Genomic DNA, 16,010 nt, shown 5'->3' with positions numbered 1-16,010 from the left:
AGAGCCGGCCATTGTTTGTCTCTCCCACGGGCACCCAATAAAGTTTCTTCGTTCAAAAGCACTTTTTTTCCTCCGCGACGCGGCCTTTCTCAGCTCCTCCTCTGCGCCGGCCCCGCCTACCTTCCTGCGGCGGGTGAGACCCTAGCGTTGGCGCGGGGAACGCCGAAGGCGATGGCGGGCTCTCCGCCGCCTCTGTCGGGACAGGACGAAGGGTCGGTGTCTCTTGCCTCGCCCAGGCCCCCCGCTCTTTTTCCTCTTCCCCAGTTTTGCGTGAAGCCGGGCCTCGCCGGGAAGCTGTGGGTAACCGGCGGGGAAACCGCGCGGGCGGTTCAGTCCTGCCGGCGGGTTCCGCTTCCCCGGGCGGCTGGCTGCGCGGAGGCGAGGGCGAGGCGGGGCCGGGGCGAGTCTCCTGCTGCGGCCGCTCGCCCGGCGCCACACTCGGGTCGCCGGCTCCACACACTCGGGTCGGCGTCGCAGCATCTTCCTGGCGGGGATTCGTGGCCTCTCCTTACACGGGAACGGACTGGGCGTCCCGGCTGAAATTCACCCACCGAGCCCTGCCGTGATCGTCCAAGCGTTGTCCGACGCTCACAGTAATCGGCCCTGGACAGTCCACTTGTCCGTAAAGGGATTTGTGCTGCCTTTTCACTCCCGCATGGCTGCCTTGAGAGTTTTCATGCCCCTCCTGCCCTTCTCTGGGTACTGCAGAGCATGGCTGTAATGGTTCAATAAACGCACTTTCTTTGGGGGAGAGGGGGCGCGAGGGAGGTGGTGGTAAAAATTCTCTGTAAAAGGCATCTCAGATTGATCGAGAAATGTGTTTTCTTCTAGAATGCCGATTAGATTAATGCATAATCCTGCCACTAAAAATCCTGCTAGGTAAAGTTGTGGACACCGTAAAAAAACAACAACCCCATTTGTATAAATTGAATGGTCACGTTTATATTTGAGTTACGCCCTTATTCCAAAATATTGCAACACACAGAACACGTATAAGAAAGTGACCTCACCGGAGTAGATCGAGGCCTGAGAGACACCCGTGGGCCCAAATTTAAGCGGCCACTTAGGTGGTGCGACCCTGAGGGGTGTTTGCTTCCTGTTTGAGCCCTGGCGCCTCTGGCCTCACCGGAGCCCTGACCCGAGGGTGCCTGGACCCGGAGGGTGCCTGGACCCGGAGGTGGCCTGGACCCGGAGTGCAGGCTGCGGAGGAAATTTAGTTGCTGGGAAAATAGTGGGACGTACTTTACAGCCAAGTACAATTTTCAAAGGACTCTCACTTTTTGTATCTGCTGCTTTGGAAAATTCAAGTGTCAACTCATGTAATGTTCCTTCTCTTTCCCCCAGGGAATTAGTAGTGTTTTAAAAAACATTTTAAAATTGATTTTAGACAGGAAGGGAGAGAGAGAGAAAGAAACATTGATTTGTTGTTCCTCTTATTTATGCATTCCCTGGTTGATCCTCGTATGTGCCCTGACTGGGTATCAAACCCACAACCTTGGCATATTGGGATAACACTCTAACCCACTGAGTTACTGTGCCAAGGCCTCATAGTGATTTTTGAAAGTTAAATTCTGATTTCAATGGTTATTGCACATATTATAACCTAATCACGTTAGGTTACTCAAAGTAACACAATCAGTGTTTTCTGATTTTTTAAAATTTATACTTAAAAAAATGTTCCTATCGATTTTAGAGAAAAAGGGGAGAGGGAGAGAGAAACATCAACATGGATATTGGCTGCCTCCTGAACACTCCCCCCCCCCCCCCCCCCCCCAGGGATTGGGCCTGCAACCTGGACATGTGCCCTGAGCAACCTCTTGGTGCACAGGTCAGTGCTCATCCACTGAGCCAAGCCAGCTGGGCATCTGTTTATAGTTTCATAGTTGTCTTTGGAGGAAACCTGAGTTCCTCAGGGTATAACCCAATATTTAAAAAGTTTCAGTAAGATATTTGAGTTTTTATATTTATTTTTAAATCGATTTATAGCGAGTCAGAGAGAGAAACATCAGTGTGAGAGTGAAACATCCATCATCAATGGGTTGCCTCCTGCACGCTCCCTGTCTGGGATGGAGTGGGCGATGACCAACGATGTGAGCCACACTGGCCAGGGAGATAGATATTTGCGTTTTCAGAAGTGCAATGATCCCAAGTTAAAGTTAGAATAGGTGTTTGGGCAGAGGTGTTTACGAAATGATTGTGTCAACTTTCTCCCATGCAAGTACTAACCAGGCCCGACCCTGCTTCCGAGATCGGGCGCGTTCAGGGTGGTGTGGCCTTAGACTTGTGTCAACTTTCTTTGTTTTTACTTTGTCTCTGATGACCTGAAGATATAAGTGAATTGATCAGCTAAGTTTTGTGCTAAAAACTGCACAGAATTTCACTACTTCCCAAAGTCTGCTTTTTTCTAATTGTGTGCTGTATTTTGTTATATATTAAATGATAATCTGTAAATCTTGGTTTTTGTAGGTCTAAACTCGACTATGTTTAATTTTTAAATGCAAATATACTCAAGTTTTTCCTTATCTCTAGCTTTCTTTGACACTATTAGGAAACCACTATTTTTTTAATTTTTTAATTTTTTGATTGGGAGTGTGAGCTGGTGACATGCCTTAATTTTGCTTAGGGACAGAACAGGATGGAAGGAGTCATTGTGCAGGTAGAGAAGGCAGCAGGAAAAGCCTTTGAAAAGAATTAAAATTGGCTAAGACAGAGAAAAGAAAAAAGCAGGGTCATAAATATCTTTGTTTTTCTAATACATTCGTGTCTTCCAAGCCATTTACATCCACGGCCTTGTTCATCTAAGTAGATGATGTCACTTCACTTAGTAATTGACATGGGAGGAGAGCCTGTTTGATTTTTAGAGTAATTCTTTTTTATTTTTTTCTGTCCTATCACATCGTTAAAACTAGTTTCTGATTAAGGAGAATAAAAGTAATAGACCGGGAAAGGTAAGGATTTAACAGATTTCTGGGGAGAATCTGGGGTTAGAGGCACAAAGACTGCCTCGCTTTGATGACATACCAGAGAAGTTTTCAGATTTTCCTATGTCTTAATATAGTGGTAGCCAGTCAATGCTGATTTTCCATATAATGGTTGTATGAAAAGGAATTTTAATTTAAACGAGTTGACCCAGAAACTGAAAGATGACCCAATCTAGTATCAATGCTACTAAGTTATACACTATGTATGTGATTCTTTCTTCTAGGTCGTTTGCATATCTTACAATTAAAGACAGAATACCACAGATCTTAACCAAGGCTATTGATACGTTGCATCGACATAAAAATGAAATGTTTGAGAAACATGGAGAGGTATGAAATGTATTTGAACTTTAATTATTTTTGTAAATCTTTAATAAACATACTAAGCAGTTTCCCCTCTTTGATAATGGTCATTCCACTTGAAGATAATGAGGGACTCTAGTTATTAGATGAAACTTAAAAAAAAAAAGGCAGAATAGATAAGGCAGGATAATGTTGATATGAGATCTGTGTGTGTGATTTGATTTTGATCTTAAGTATTCTAAATTTAAATGTTTATAATAGTTTGTAAAGACATAAGATGTAGTTTTGTAATATAATATTTCTTTCCTTCTTAAGTTTAGGTCCATAAAAATGTGCTACCTTAGAGGAATTATTCATGTATAGGTATTTATAAAGTAAATATAAATTTTAATTATTTATGTATAGACTAGGAGCCCAGTGCGAAATTGCGCACTGCCCACCCCCCTGCAGACACCCGAGCCTGTCCACGCAGAGCTCCAGCCCACCTGGCCCCGCCCCCAAACCCTCTGGCCGCTTCAAGCCCCGCCCTCAGTCCCTCGAGTCCCCTTGGGCTGGTCCCGCCTTCTCTGAGTGCCTCCCCACTTCCGCCCTGTCTCTGGAGCAGCGCCGTGGCTCCGCCCCGTCATGGCCCCAGAAGAGAGTGTGGAAGCCTCCCGCCTGCTGCGCTGTGCTCCTTCCCCTGGCAGGTGGGCCGCGGGGCACTCGGAGTGGGAGCGGTGGATGGCGAAGGACTGGTGAGGGGGCGCTCTGGGCTCTCACCCCTGCCCTCCCCAGCACGGGATGGTCCCGCCTCCTCTGGGCGCCTCCCTGCTTCCGCCCTGTCTCCGAAGCAACCCCCCAGCTAATATGCTAATGGTCTGGTCGTTACCCTTTATGGCGTCCTGACCATTAGCATATTAGCTCTTTATTAGCATAGATTATTTTTAATATATGTAAATGTTTCTTTCATATTTCTGTAGAAAGGCATAGAAGCTGAAAAGAAAGCAATTTCTCTTCTTTCTAAATTGCGGAATGAATCACAGACAGACAAACCAATTGTCCCCTTGGTTGCGAAGTTTGTTGATACTGACATATGGAATCAGTACCTAGAACACCAACAGAGTCTTTTAAATGACAGTGATGGAAAACCAAGATGGTTCTACTCACCGTGGCTGTTTGTAGAATGCTACATGTATCGTAGAATTCATGAAGCAGTTATCCAGAGGTAAGTATATAACATCAAATAAATGTTCAGATAATTTATGCTTTTTTTGAAATTATAAAATGATAAGTTTAAAAATAAAAACCAGTGGAAACATGAATTTAGTTCAATAGATATTAATGGCACAACTGGAAATGCTGCAGATGTTACCACTACAGTCGATTCTTGGTGATTATAATCCACATGCCCAGAGTAGACATAAGATTGAATAACTGAAGGAGGAACTAATTAAAAATTCTTATAAAAACTTATTTTTCTTCATGAGGAAAAGAAATTATACTTATTGTGAAAAAAATGTTAATTGATCCTCACGCCGTCGCAAAGATGGCGGCGCCCACAGCCAATAAGGAGGGAATATGCTAATTGAGTGTCACACCCTCAAAGATGGTGGTGCCCACAGCCAATAAGGAGGGAATATGCTAATTGACTGTCACACCCTCAAAGATGGTGGCACCCACAGCCAATAAGAAGGGAATATGCTAATTGACTGCCATGCCCTCAAAGATGGCGGCACCCACAGCCACAAGATGGCAGTGCCCAGTCCCCTCAGCCCTGCCGGGGCGGCAGGTGCGCGGCAAGGCCGGGCCCACCCCCAGGTAGACCCAGCCATTCCGTGCACCTGCCTCCGGAGTCCCCCAGCCCCCTCAGTCCCCCAGCCGCCCAGGGCCGCCCGAGGCTCAGGTAACCAGGTAACCAGGGCCAGCCGAGGCTTGTGCTGCCGGCAGTGGCAGCAGCAGAGGTGTGATGCGGGCATCGCCTTCCCCTGATAACCAGGTCACCTCCTGCCCCTGAGGGCTCCTGGACTGTGAGAGGGGACAGGCCAAGCTGAGGGACCCCCCCCCCCCCAGTGCATGAATTTTCATGCACCGGGCCTCTAGTTTATTATAAAAAAGGGCAAAGATAAACATTTGTTTTATTTATAAAACTAGATTGTATGTCAGTTAATTTGGTATAAGGAATCAATAGCACAGAGAAAATAGAAGACATTTTTAAGCTTTTATTAAAGTGTAATGTACATACAGACCAGTGCACATCTTAACTGTCCAGCAACTTTACCAGAACATGCTTGCGTCCCTAGTGTCCAGACCAAGAGGCAGACCCTTCCTAGGACTCCAGGAGCCCCCAGGGATCCCCTTCCATTCACTACCATCACAGCCCCTCAAGGATAACCACTGCCTTGATCTGTGTTAGTTTTGCCTGTTTTAAAATTTCATTCCAATGAAATTACATGGGATGTAGTTTGGTATCTGATTTCTTTCATTCAACATTGTGTTGCTGAGATTCATCCCTATTGTTTGCATATAATTGTAAATAACTCATTTCTATATAGTATTGCTATATATGAACATATCACAATCTTTTTAGCTCTTCTGTTGTTGATAGGTATTTGAATAGTTTTTAGTTTGAGGTTATTATAGAGTGCTGCTTTAGAGGGAAGGTGAGGGAGGGTGGGTAGGTGGGAAGAGATCAACCAATGAACTTGTATGCATATATGCATAACCCATGGACACAGACAATAGGGTGGTGAAGGCCTGGGGTGGGGGGCTAGAAGGGGTCAATGGGGGAAATAAGGGAACATGTAATATTTTCAACAATAAAGATTTAATTAAAAAAAAGAGTGCTGCTATAAACATTCAAATACGTGTTTTGGTGAACATACGTGTGTACTTTTGTTGGGAATGTACCTAGGAGTGAACCACCAGGTCATTGTGTATGCACATATGCAGCTTTAGTAGATTCTAAAATAGCAAACATTTAAAAATCAGAAATCATACATAGTGATGTGAGTTTACTCTCTTAAATACAAGAAATAAAGCTCATTCTTAATATGAGGTGTGACTTTAAACTAATGAACGATTTGTTAATAAAAAACTAGAACAGCCCAGCTGGTGTGGCTCAGCGGTTGAGATCTATTGAGGGCTCTATCTCCACTAGGGGGCGTGCAGGAGACAGTCGATGGATGTTTTCTCGCATGGGTGTTTCTGTTTCTCTGTCCCTCTCCCTTCCTGTCTCTCTAAAATCAATAAAAAACATATTAAAAAAAATAAAACACTAGAACAAAGGTTGGGAAAGTTTTTTTTGTAAAAGGCCAGTTAGTAAATATTTCAGACTGTGGGGCCACATGTCTGTGTTGAAACTACTCAGCCCTGTCGCTGCAGTGCGAAAGCAGTCCTGGACGCCACATAAACGAATGAGCACGGCTGCGTTCCCATTAAACTTCGTTTATGGACACTGGCATTGTAAGTTCATGTGTCACAAAATATTGTTTTGATTGTTTCCAACCATTCAAAAATGTAAAACCATTCTTAGCTTGCAGGTCAGACCCAACAGGTGGTGGGCTAGATTGGGTCTGCAAGCTGTAATTTGCCGACCCCAACGCTTGAGGCTATGTATCCAACCAGTTTTATTTGTTAAGTCACCCGGAGAGACGGATTTATTTCAGTAGTGCTGCCGTTGCTAAAAACACCTTTTCATTCCTTGGAATTTCTTTCAGAGCCAGTTTACAAGCCTCACAATGAATGTGTCTCATTATTTTTTAGTCACTCCTCATTTTTGACCAAAAATGTTTTACTCCATTTGATTGATACGCCTCATTCTACTGACAATGCTCTGAGTGACTTTTGGCTGTCTCCAAAAAGAAATTAACTCCCAAGGGTGAAGATAAGCGATCACCGACAGGACCTTTAACCCTGTGCCACAGGTTCTGAAGGACATTCCAAAAGTGCTTTGAGCAACGGCAGCATCTTTGGAATAAGGGTGCACTCCCAAGGTGCTGGTGCCGGAAGGAGGCAGCACCCACTTGGATTATACCGTCTGGTATGTTTTTGTTTTTACATCAATCCCATTAACTCAGTCATACTGTTTTCACCCTAAGGTAGCTACCTGAGTAGATATAATGTACCCTAACTTAGAAGATCAGGTCATCTGAATGTCTTTACAGTTGATTCGGTTTAGGCTGTTCAGTTAGTATTTATATCTTCGTAGTTATGTTTTTTGTAGGGCAATAATCATTTGATCTCATTGGACAGCACGAGGATGGAGCACATCATGGCACATATATTGCCATTGGTCACAGTCAGCTTGGGAGTAAAAGTTACCAAAAAAACACACACCAAAAAACCAAACATAAACGGTCAAAATAGGTCATTATAATAAAACTTTCATTAGTATTATCTGCTTTATCGAAAGTAGTCATTGTGTTCCCATAATGCTTCTATGTTCGAATCTTAGTGTTTACTACATTACATTCAGATATTCTGTTTCTATCCATATGTTTGTTATTTGGAATCCAGCCACATCGAGCACCCAAAAAATGTTTGTTAAACTGAAGCAGTTGTCTTAAAATTTTATTTCTCTTTCTCCGTTTGCCCTGGAAAGGGGGTAAATAATTATGAATATGGTCACTAATTATTTAATACTTCCAGGGTACTTTTAACAGTTAATTAAAATGAGTTTGGGGGATTTTGTGTACTTTGATTATCATTTTTGTGTAACTTGACCTATGTTATATATGGTGTCTGTTACCTGTCATTTAAAATACACACACACACATATATCAATAATATATATATATATATCAATAATATATATATCAATAATATATGTGTGTGTGTATGTGTATGTATGTATGTGTATGTATATATATATATGTGTGTGTGTGTGTGTATATATATATATATATTTCAGAGGGGAAGGGAGAGGGGGAGAGAATCATCAATCGGCTGCGTCCTGCACACGCCCTGACCGGGGATGGAGCCACAACCTGGGCATGTGCCCTGACCGGGAATTGAACCTGAGACTTTTTGGTGCTTGGGATGGCGCTCAACCACTGAGCCACTCCAGCTGGGCAGTTACCTGTCATTTTTGAGACCAAAGGCTACTATTCTCTTTCCTTTAAAGAATTGCAATTACTCAAATGTGTGGGAAAAAGATGCAGAGTTATATAAATGTTTCATTTACGTTTTTCTCTCACTTTAGTCCACCAATTGATGACTTTGATGTATTTAAAGAATCGAAAGAACAAAACTTCTTCGAGTCGCTGGAATCCATCATGGCTTTATGTATTCACCTGCGAGAGCTGATGAAAACAGTTGAGCACCTGGATGAAAATCAGCTGAAAAATGAGTTTTTTAAGCTTCTTCAGGTAAATGTGATCGTTCATCTCCTGAGTATATTTGTGGAGTTAAATGGTTAAAAAACAGACTGGTACACATTTAACAACAAAGCCTGTGTAGACATTGACATTTTAGTTATCATTGATCATTTATCATTTTAGTAGTAGTGTTATTCAAGAGATGACAATCCATTTAATCTCTGAAAATGGGTTTTGCAATCTCTTCTACTGCACCTGCGGGTGATGCTCGTGGCTTCGTAGCTTCTGTCATTCTTGAGATAATACTTCACAGTCATTTGGTCGGCCCAGCCTGACTTGGCCTTCAGTGTCTGCTTTGTCGCTTATTTGTGGTTGGACCTGAGCAAGCGACTTCATTTCTCTGAGCTTTAGTTTCTGCGTCTGTTCAATGACGGTGGTATTGAACACCTCATAATTTGATGTGAGAAACTGGATTCATTCCCGTGAGTATTGCACAGAGTCCGGAACACAGAATGTGCTGTCGTCATCATCAGGTAGAAACTGTCCTATTTAATCCAGTCTCATTACACTTCTTCATCGAGCTTGCATAAGTTTAGTTTTAAATTCTCATTCAGAACATCCTTACATTTATGTTACTAGGTTCGGAACTGTTTGAAAACCTGTAGTTGTACACAGTAGTTCCCCAGCCCCGACTGCCTAGGACAAGTTAGAAACATTTCCAGAAGGAGATGTCGAAGATGTTATGAAGAGAAATAACGCAGGGAAGGGGCCCGGGAGTGTTGGGGGAGGGAGGCCATATTGAGTCGGGAAGGACCTGCTGAGACCGGGCCTTGGGGGAAGGCCTGAAGCGGGTGAAGCAGCAGATCACAGGCATGTGTGGGGTGGAGCCTGCCGGGGGTGTGAGAACCCGAGAGGGAATTCTGCAGGAAATGAGAGAGGAAAGAGGAGGGCCTGGAAGGGCCACAGAAGGCAGAGTAAGCAAAGGGAAGGACCTGGGTTTGATTACTAGAATGAAACGGGAAGCTAGTAGAGGGCTTGCATCAGAGGAGTAACATTAAATGACTTCTTTCAAGGATTACTTCAGGAAACAGACCAAAGGGGCTCAGGGTAGAACCTGGGAGATCTGTTATTAAAATGACTCAGGTGAGGGGTGACTGGTCCAACTTAGCAGCATAAGAGGTGTTAAATCTCTCAAGATTCTGACTATACTTTGTAAGTAGAGGCTCCAGACAGGTTGTGGGACGTGACAAAGTCCTGATGGAACTTATAAGGCAAGCGGAGTCAGCTGAGTGATGAAGAGGGAAAGCTGTCAGGGTATTGTTAACTAGTGAACCCAATTATCTTGTCTCCTCTGAACTATTCTTTATGCTTAGCTTAGAATTAAGAAAAGAAAAGCAGCACCTCACTCATTATCCATAGCTCGGTCATTCTTTCACAGCCTTTTTTTTTTTTTTTTTAAATATTTCTTTATTGATTTCAGAGAGGAAGGGAGAAGGAGAGATAGAAACATCAATGATGAAAGAGAATCATTGATTGGCTGCCTCCTGCACGCCCCCCACTGGGGATCGAGCCCGCAACCCAGGCATGTGCCCTTGGCCGGAATCGAACCTGGGACCCTTCGGTCTGCAGACTGACGCTCTATCCACTGAGCCAAGCCGGCTAGGGCCTTTCACAGCCTTTGAATATAATGTTTTTCATCCCATGAGTTTAATAAATTGTGAGGAGGAGGAGGACCAGGCTGTTTTCTGTCACGTGCTTCGGCCAGCTACCCAAAATTGCTGCTCTGCTCCTCAGTAAAGGAGCCCAAGCCGCCCCCGTCACTGTTCACGAGGACCAGCAGGTTAACTCCCTACAAGGAGCGCCAAGCTGTTTCAGTCTGTGGGAATATTGACCTGTTCGTAAAACCATAAAACTCCAACCCTGCCCACACATTTCAGTGTCTACTCTAGCAAACATTGTTCTCGATGACAGGCCTGTAATGGTGAGAAAAACAGACCAACCCTTGCTGTCATAGAACTTGTAGTCTTGAGGGAATATAGACAATCAAATAAGGGCACAAATCAATATAGACTTAATCACGGACTGGAAATATGCAGGAGGCCAACAGAGACCCTGACCTCAGCTGGGGAGGGCCACCATCTACACCAGTGGATGCTTCTTTATCAGAATTGGACTTATGCCTAAAAAAATGTGTGTAAGTATGTGTGTGTGTGTGTGTGTGTGTGTGTGTATTCATTTAATCCTTTAAAAATAGTATTCTGGTTGGAACATGCATTTTCCTCTTATTTTGAATCAAACAAGAGTAGAATCTGTTTTGGCTAATATTTATTGAGTACTTCTATATGCCAGCTATTGGATACATTACTTACACCCGTTATGTCAATTCTCGCAATAACTCTACGAGATAAATACCATTTTAATCTCATGTTTCAGTTGCATAACCTGAGCCTTGGGGGTGTGTATTTACCAGTGGTTATTAATTGGAAATGCAGGGATTTGAGCCCAGGGCTGCCTGCTTCCAGAGCCTGCACTCCTACACATGTACTTTTAGTTATAGCTTTAAAAAAGGTTATATGCCATTTCCCACAAAATAAGCTTGAGTATTGTTTCAATTTAAAGTAGAATAATAGATTATTAGAGTTGGAAGGGTCTTTAGACTAGACATCAGCTTGTCCAATTTCTTTATTTTGTAAGTGAGAGAACTAAATCCTAGAGAGACTGGATTTACTCAAAGAAATTGAACAGGTTTTTTTTTTGGTGGGGGGGGCTAGGAGGAAAAAAGTCACTTATTTTTCTCTTGACACTGAATTATAAAGTACACTTTGTAGCTTCTTTTCGGATCTTGTTCTTATATCTGCAAGATGCAAAAATTTCATTCTGATTAAATGATTATGGGTCATTAAAATCATTCAAACCAGTTTTTAAAATTTCACTACATACTGACCAATTAAAAGTTTCAGTGTTTTACCTTTTTTAAAAAAATAATGTTTTTTTATGATTTTAGAGAGAGAGGAAGGGAGAAGGAGAGAGAGAAACATCAACGTGAGAGAGAAAGAAACATTGATCGCCTGCCTCACGCACACCCCCTACCAGGAATCAAGCCTGCAGCCCAGGCATGTGCCCTGACCGGGAATCGAACCTGAGACCTTTTGGTGCAGGGGATGATGCTCAACCAGTTTAGCCACGAGGGCCAGGGCTGATTTACCTTTATATACAATGTCATGCAAACATAGTCTTTGCATTATTAGACAAAGTGGATTTGATGGACGTTTTGTAGAAATGAATTTTATGAATACTTTTAGCAGGCCTTCCCCCGACATCCTACATGTTAGTTTTTGTTGGTTATTCAGAAGAAGGGTAAATGTTTTGTACTTTTTCTTTTTCAGATTTCACTGTGGGGAAATAAGTGTGATCTGTCTCTATCAGGTGGGGAATCCAGTTCTCAGAAGACCAGTATAATAAATTCTTTGGAAGACCTAAAGCCTTTCATTTTAGTGAATGACATGGAACATCTTTGGTCATTGCTTAGCAATCACAAGAAAACAAGAGAAAAAGCATCTATTGTTAGAGTGGATATTGTTCTGGATAATTCTGGGTTTGAACTTGTTACAGATTTAACATTAGCCGACTTCTTGTTGTCTTCTAAATTGGCTACCGAGATCCATTTTTATGGAAAAATGATTCCATGGTTTGTTTCTGATACTACTATACATGATTTTAATTGGCTGATTGAACAAGTAAAATATTCTGATCATAAGTGGGTATCCGAGTGTGGGGTCAACTGGGAAAACTATGTTAAGACGGGCAGATGGGTTTACCATGATCATATATTTTGGACACTGCCTCATGAATTCTGTGCAATGTCTCAGGTTGCTCCTGACTTATATGCTGAACTACAAAAGGCACATTTAATTTTATTCAAGGGTGATTTGAATTATAGGAAGTTGACGGGTGACAGAAAATGGGAGTTTACTGTTCCGTTCCACCAGGCTTTGAATGGCTTCCATCCCGCCCCGCTCTGCAGCATCCGCACGTTAAAAGCGGAGATTCAGGTTGGTCTGCAGCCTGGGCAAGGTGAACAGCTCACAGCCTCTGAGCCCAACTGGCTGACCACTGGGAAATATGGAGTTTTTCAGTTTGATGGTCCACTTTGACTTGATTTTGGAACTCTGAGTTGTGTAGAAAGATCTGACAGGCAATAGTCATCCTCAGAGAAGCGGTGTGTGAATTTAGTCACGTGACTGCTTTGCTTTAGCTCTGAGCAGCTGGGCTTCTTGGGGCTCAGTTACATACACTGGATGCCTTTTTCTTTGAACATTATACATTGTTTTGGGGATAGATGGGTTAAGCTAGTTACTACAGGTCTTTGCATTTATGTTGGAATCAGTGACGTATTTCAAGTTACATGCAGAATCAAATGGTTTTCATGAACTTATTTTTAATTGGGCAGAAAGCAATATAAGTGAATAAATACACTTTTTAAATACTATACTGCATGGTATTTAATATCCTAGGAAGCATGGAATTTTATTCAACTTGATTTGGGGCTCTAGAAATAAGGGCTTTGTGAAAATATACATCTTAAATATGCTTTGTAAAGAGGGGCATTTTTTACAACTGTGATATTTGAACACATGAAAGTAAAACTTACCTCATAAGTGAAATATACTTTTGATCTTAAGTTTTATTTAATTTCAATTGCCTGTTTCATTTGCCTGCATTTGGATTTTGATTGACCTTTGGAATGGTAGGGAGCACAAAATTGAACAGAATGAAATAAATGATATTTGAAGAAAAATGTAATACCTTTTGCATTCTATTTGTGGTCAACTGAAATATATTTTAACATGTTTTAAATGAACAGATTTTTAGATTGCTTGGCAGTTTTAAAATATTCTTTAGATAGACAAGATTCTTGTGCATTGAATTTGGAGAACTACCAACAAGTTGAATCTTTTTTATATTCTTACATATTTATTGGTGATCACCAGTATTAAAAACAATATGTTTCAGGTCAGTTTGTTTTGAAACTGAAATTGGAAATAAACCTAGAAATGTTTTCTTGCACTAGAATAATAAAATTAATTGTACTGAGAGTCACATTGGTTTTATTTTCTAGTGGGGAAAGTCAAGAAAGGAAGATTTGAAATGAGGTGTATATATAATGAATAAACTCCATAATGTATACTATAGATGTTGTCAAAGCAGTTTTTAAATTGTATCATTAAATAAAATTATATTGTATGCGTTGATCTATATATATAAAAGGCTAAGTATCTATCCGTCCGATTGGTAGCTATGATGCGCACTGACCACCAAGGGGCAGATGCTCAACGCAGAAGCTGCCATGATGCACGCTGGCCATTTAAAAATAAATGGCACCACGGACCTGGCACCGACCAACCAACACTTGGCTTCCCCCAAGTGGGACACAGGCCCCGCCACCACCCTGGAGCGACACCCCACCAAATCGCAGCCGATGTCAGGATCCCATGGTGCAAAATGCAACTCACAGCCCAGTCCAGAAACGGTGGCTGGGGCTGGGTAATGATGTCATGTAGCAATGCCCGGCTTCCTCTCCCTAGTGACTGGCATCCTTGGCGTTTCTTCAGCCCAGGAACACGACTTGCTTTATAGCCAGGTACAAACATTTTACAGTTTAACCAAATGTTTGTGTAGCGTTTTCCTGTTCTTCATCTCATTTGATCCTCACAGAAGTCCTGGAGAACGTAGATAGGAGACTCGGTAGAATCCTATTTTCTTTTCATTAGCAAGACACGAATAATGATATTCAAATATTTCTTCTAATGAATTTCCTTTCAATGTGCACAAGTCCGTGCACCAGGACACTGGTGTTTATATAAAGCTGCATATTTTGAATGTACTTTTTCCTTATCTACATGCGTTCCTGCTACATGCTGAGCATATTAGAATTATTTGCAGACACTTGACATAAGTTAGAGCACAAGTGTACATTTGTGTCATTTTTACAGTCACAGTGTGAACTGTGGTATAATATATTACATTTTCCAAAGCACTGGATGTTTTATATTTTTACCATGTTTTATTAACATGAAATTAGGATGTCTAAGGAAGTGGTTCATCCCCTCCTACAAGCAAGAGGACAAGGAAGCAAACTAGAGGAAGCAAGAAAGGTACCCTCTGGAAGAGGAAGTCAAGGTTGCATTTAAACATGTTTAGCAAGAGAAAGCCCTCCTATAGTTGCACTAGTTGATTTTTTTAACCAATTTTTTTTTGAGATATGGTTCACATACATGATTCATCCATTTAAGTGGATAGCATTTTAGTATATTCACAGGGTTGTGCATCCATTACCAAAATCTAATTTCAGAACATTTGTATCACCCCTGAAAGAAACCATGTACCCACTGACAGTCATTCCCCACTCCCCTCTCAGCACTTGGCAACCAGTAGTCTACTTTCTGTCTGTGAGTTTGCCTATGCAGATATGAACCATAGAATATTTGGTCTTTTGGTGATTTTACCTATGCCAAACATACAGGCCTTGGTGGGGTGTCGCTCCAGGGTGGTGGTGGGGCCTGTGTTCCACTTGGGGGAAGCTAAGTGTTGGTTTGGCCTATTTCTTTTCAAGGTTCATGAGATGCAGTGTGTGTCAGTACTTCATTCTTTTTTATTGCTGAATAACACTCCATTGTATGGCTATACCACATGGAAAATCCATATTTGTCCATTCATCAGTGGACAGACATTTGGTTTGTTTTCCACTTTTTTGAGAATAATGCTATTATGAACATGTACACTTTTTTTTTTAAGTACAATTTTCAGTTCTCTTGGGAGAAAGTACTAGATCATATGGCAGCTGAGTTTTAACGTTTTGAGGAAGTGCCAAACTGTTCAAAAGTGTTTACAACATTTTACATTTCTACCAGCAATGTATGAGGGCTCCGATTTCTCCACATTCTTGTCAGAACTTGTTATTGTCTGTGTTTTTTATTTTAGCCATACTCCTGGGTATGAAGTGGTATCGCATTGTGGTTTTGATTTGTACATTCTTAATGAGTAATGATGTGCATATTTTCATGTGCTTATTTGTGATTTGTATGTCTTGGAGAAATGCTTTTAATTCCTTTGTCCACTTAAAATTAGATTTTATTATTGAGTTTTAAGAGTTTGTTCTGCTTACAAGTCTCAGATACAATTTGCAAATGTTTTCTCCCATTCTGTAGTTTGTCTTTTCACTTTCTTGATGGTATCATTTGCAACAAAAAACTTTTTTTTTAAAAAATATATTTTATTGATTTTTTACAGAGAGGAAGGGAGAGGATAGAGAGTTAGAAACATCGATGAGAGAGAAACATCGTTCAGCTGCCTTCTGCACACCTCCTACTGGGGATGTGCCTGCAACCAAGGTACATGCCCTTGACCGGAATCGAACCTGGGACCCCCGAGT

The 16,010-nt window shown here is 41.8% G+C and overlaps 1 protein-coding gene across 2 annotated transcripts; it reads left to right on the top strand.

Annotated features, from left to right (window-relative positions):
* The first annotated feature begins 32 nt into the window (after positions 1–32).
* ARMT1 (acidic residue methyltransferase 1) lies at positions 33–13,381 on the top strand. 2 transcript variants are annotated; one of them, XM_080664068.1, is made up of 6 exons: positions 127–212; positions 3,206–3,311; positions 3,889–3,970; positions 4,244–4,488; positions 8,464–8,629; positions 11,965–13,381. In XM_080664068.1, the coding sequence occupies exons 2-6, from the start codon at positions 3,286–3,288 to the stop codon at positions 12,730–12,732; spliced, it is 1,287 nt and encodes a 428-aa protein (XP_080520194.1). In that variant the 5' UTR covers positions 127–212; positions 3,206–3,285; the 3' UTR covers positions 12,733–13,381. The 2 variants fall into 2 exon arrangements, with proteins under 2 accessions (XP_080520193.1, XP_080520194.1); XM_080664067.1 differs by lacking the exon at positions 3,889–3,970 and having other exon boundaries at positions 33–212.
* The last annotated feature ends 2,629 nt before the right edge of the window (positions 13,382–16,010 follow it).

This window comes from Plecotus auritus, assembly GCF_963455305.1.
Source record: "Plecotus auritus genome assembly, chromosome: 4".
In the NCBI taxonomy this organism is placed as follows: domain Eukaryota; kingdom Metazoa; phylum Chordata; class Mammalia; order Chiroptera; family Vespertilionidae; genus Plecotus; species Plecotus auritus.
The sequence above is the reverse complement of the archived record's forward strand: the minus strand, read 5'-3'. Positions and strand labels throughout refer to the sequence as shown.

Coding starts and splice junctions, on each gene's coding strand:
- ARMT1 (XM_080664067.1), top strand. CDS start 172: ATGGCGGGCTCTCCGCCGCCTCTGTCGGGACAGGACGAAGG. Junction 213..3,205: donor CTGTCGGGACAGGACGAAGG/GTCGGTGTCTCT, acceptor TCTTTCTTCTAG/GTCGTTTGCATATCTTACAA. Junction 4,489..8,463: donor CATGAAGCAGTTATCCAGAG/GTAAGTATATAA, acceptor CTCTCACTTTAG/TCCACCAATTGATGACTTTG.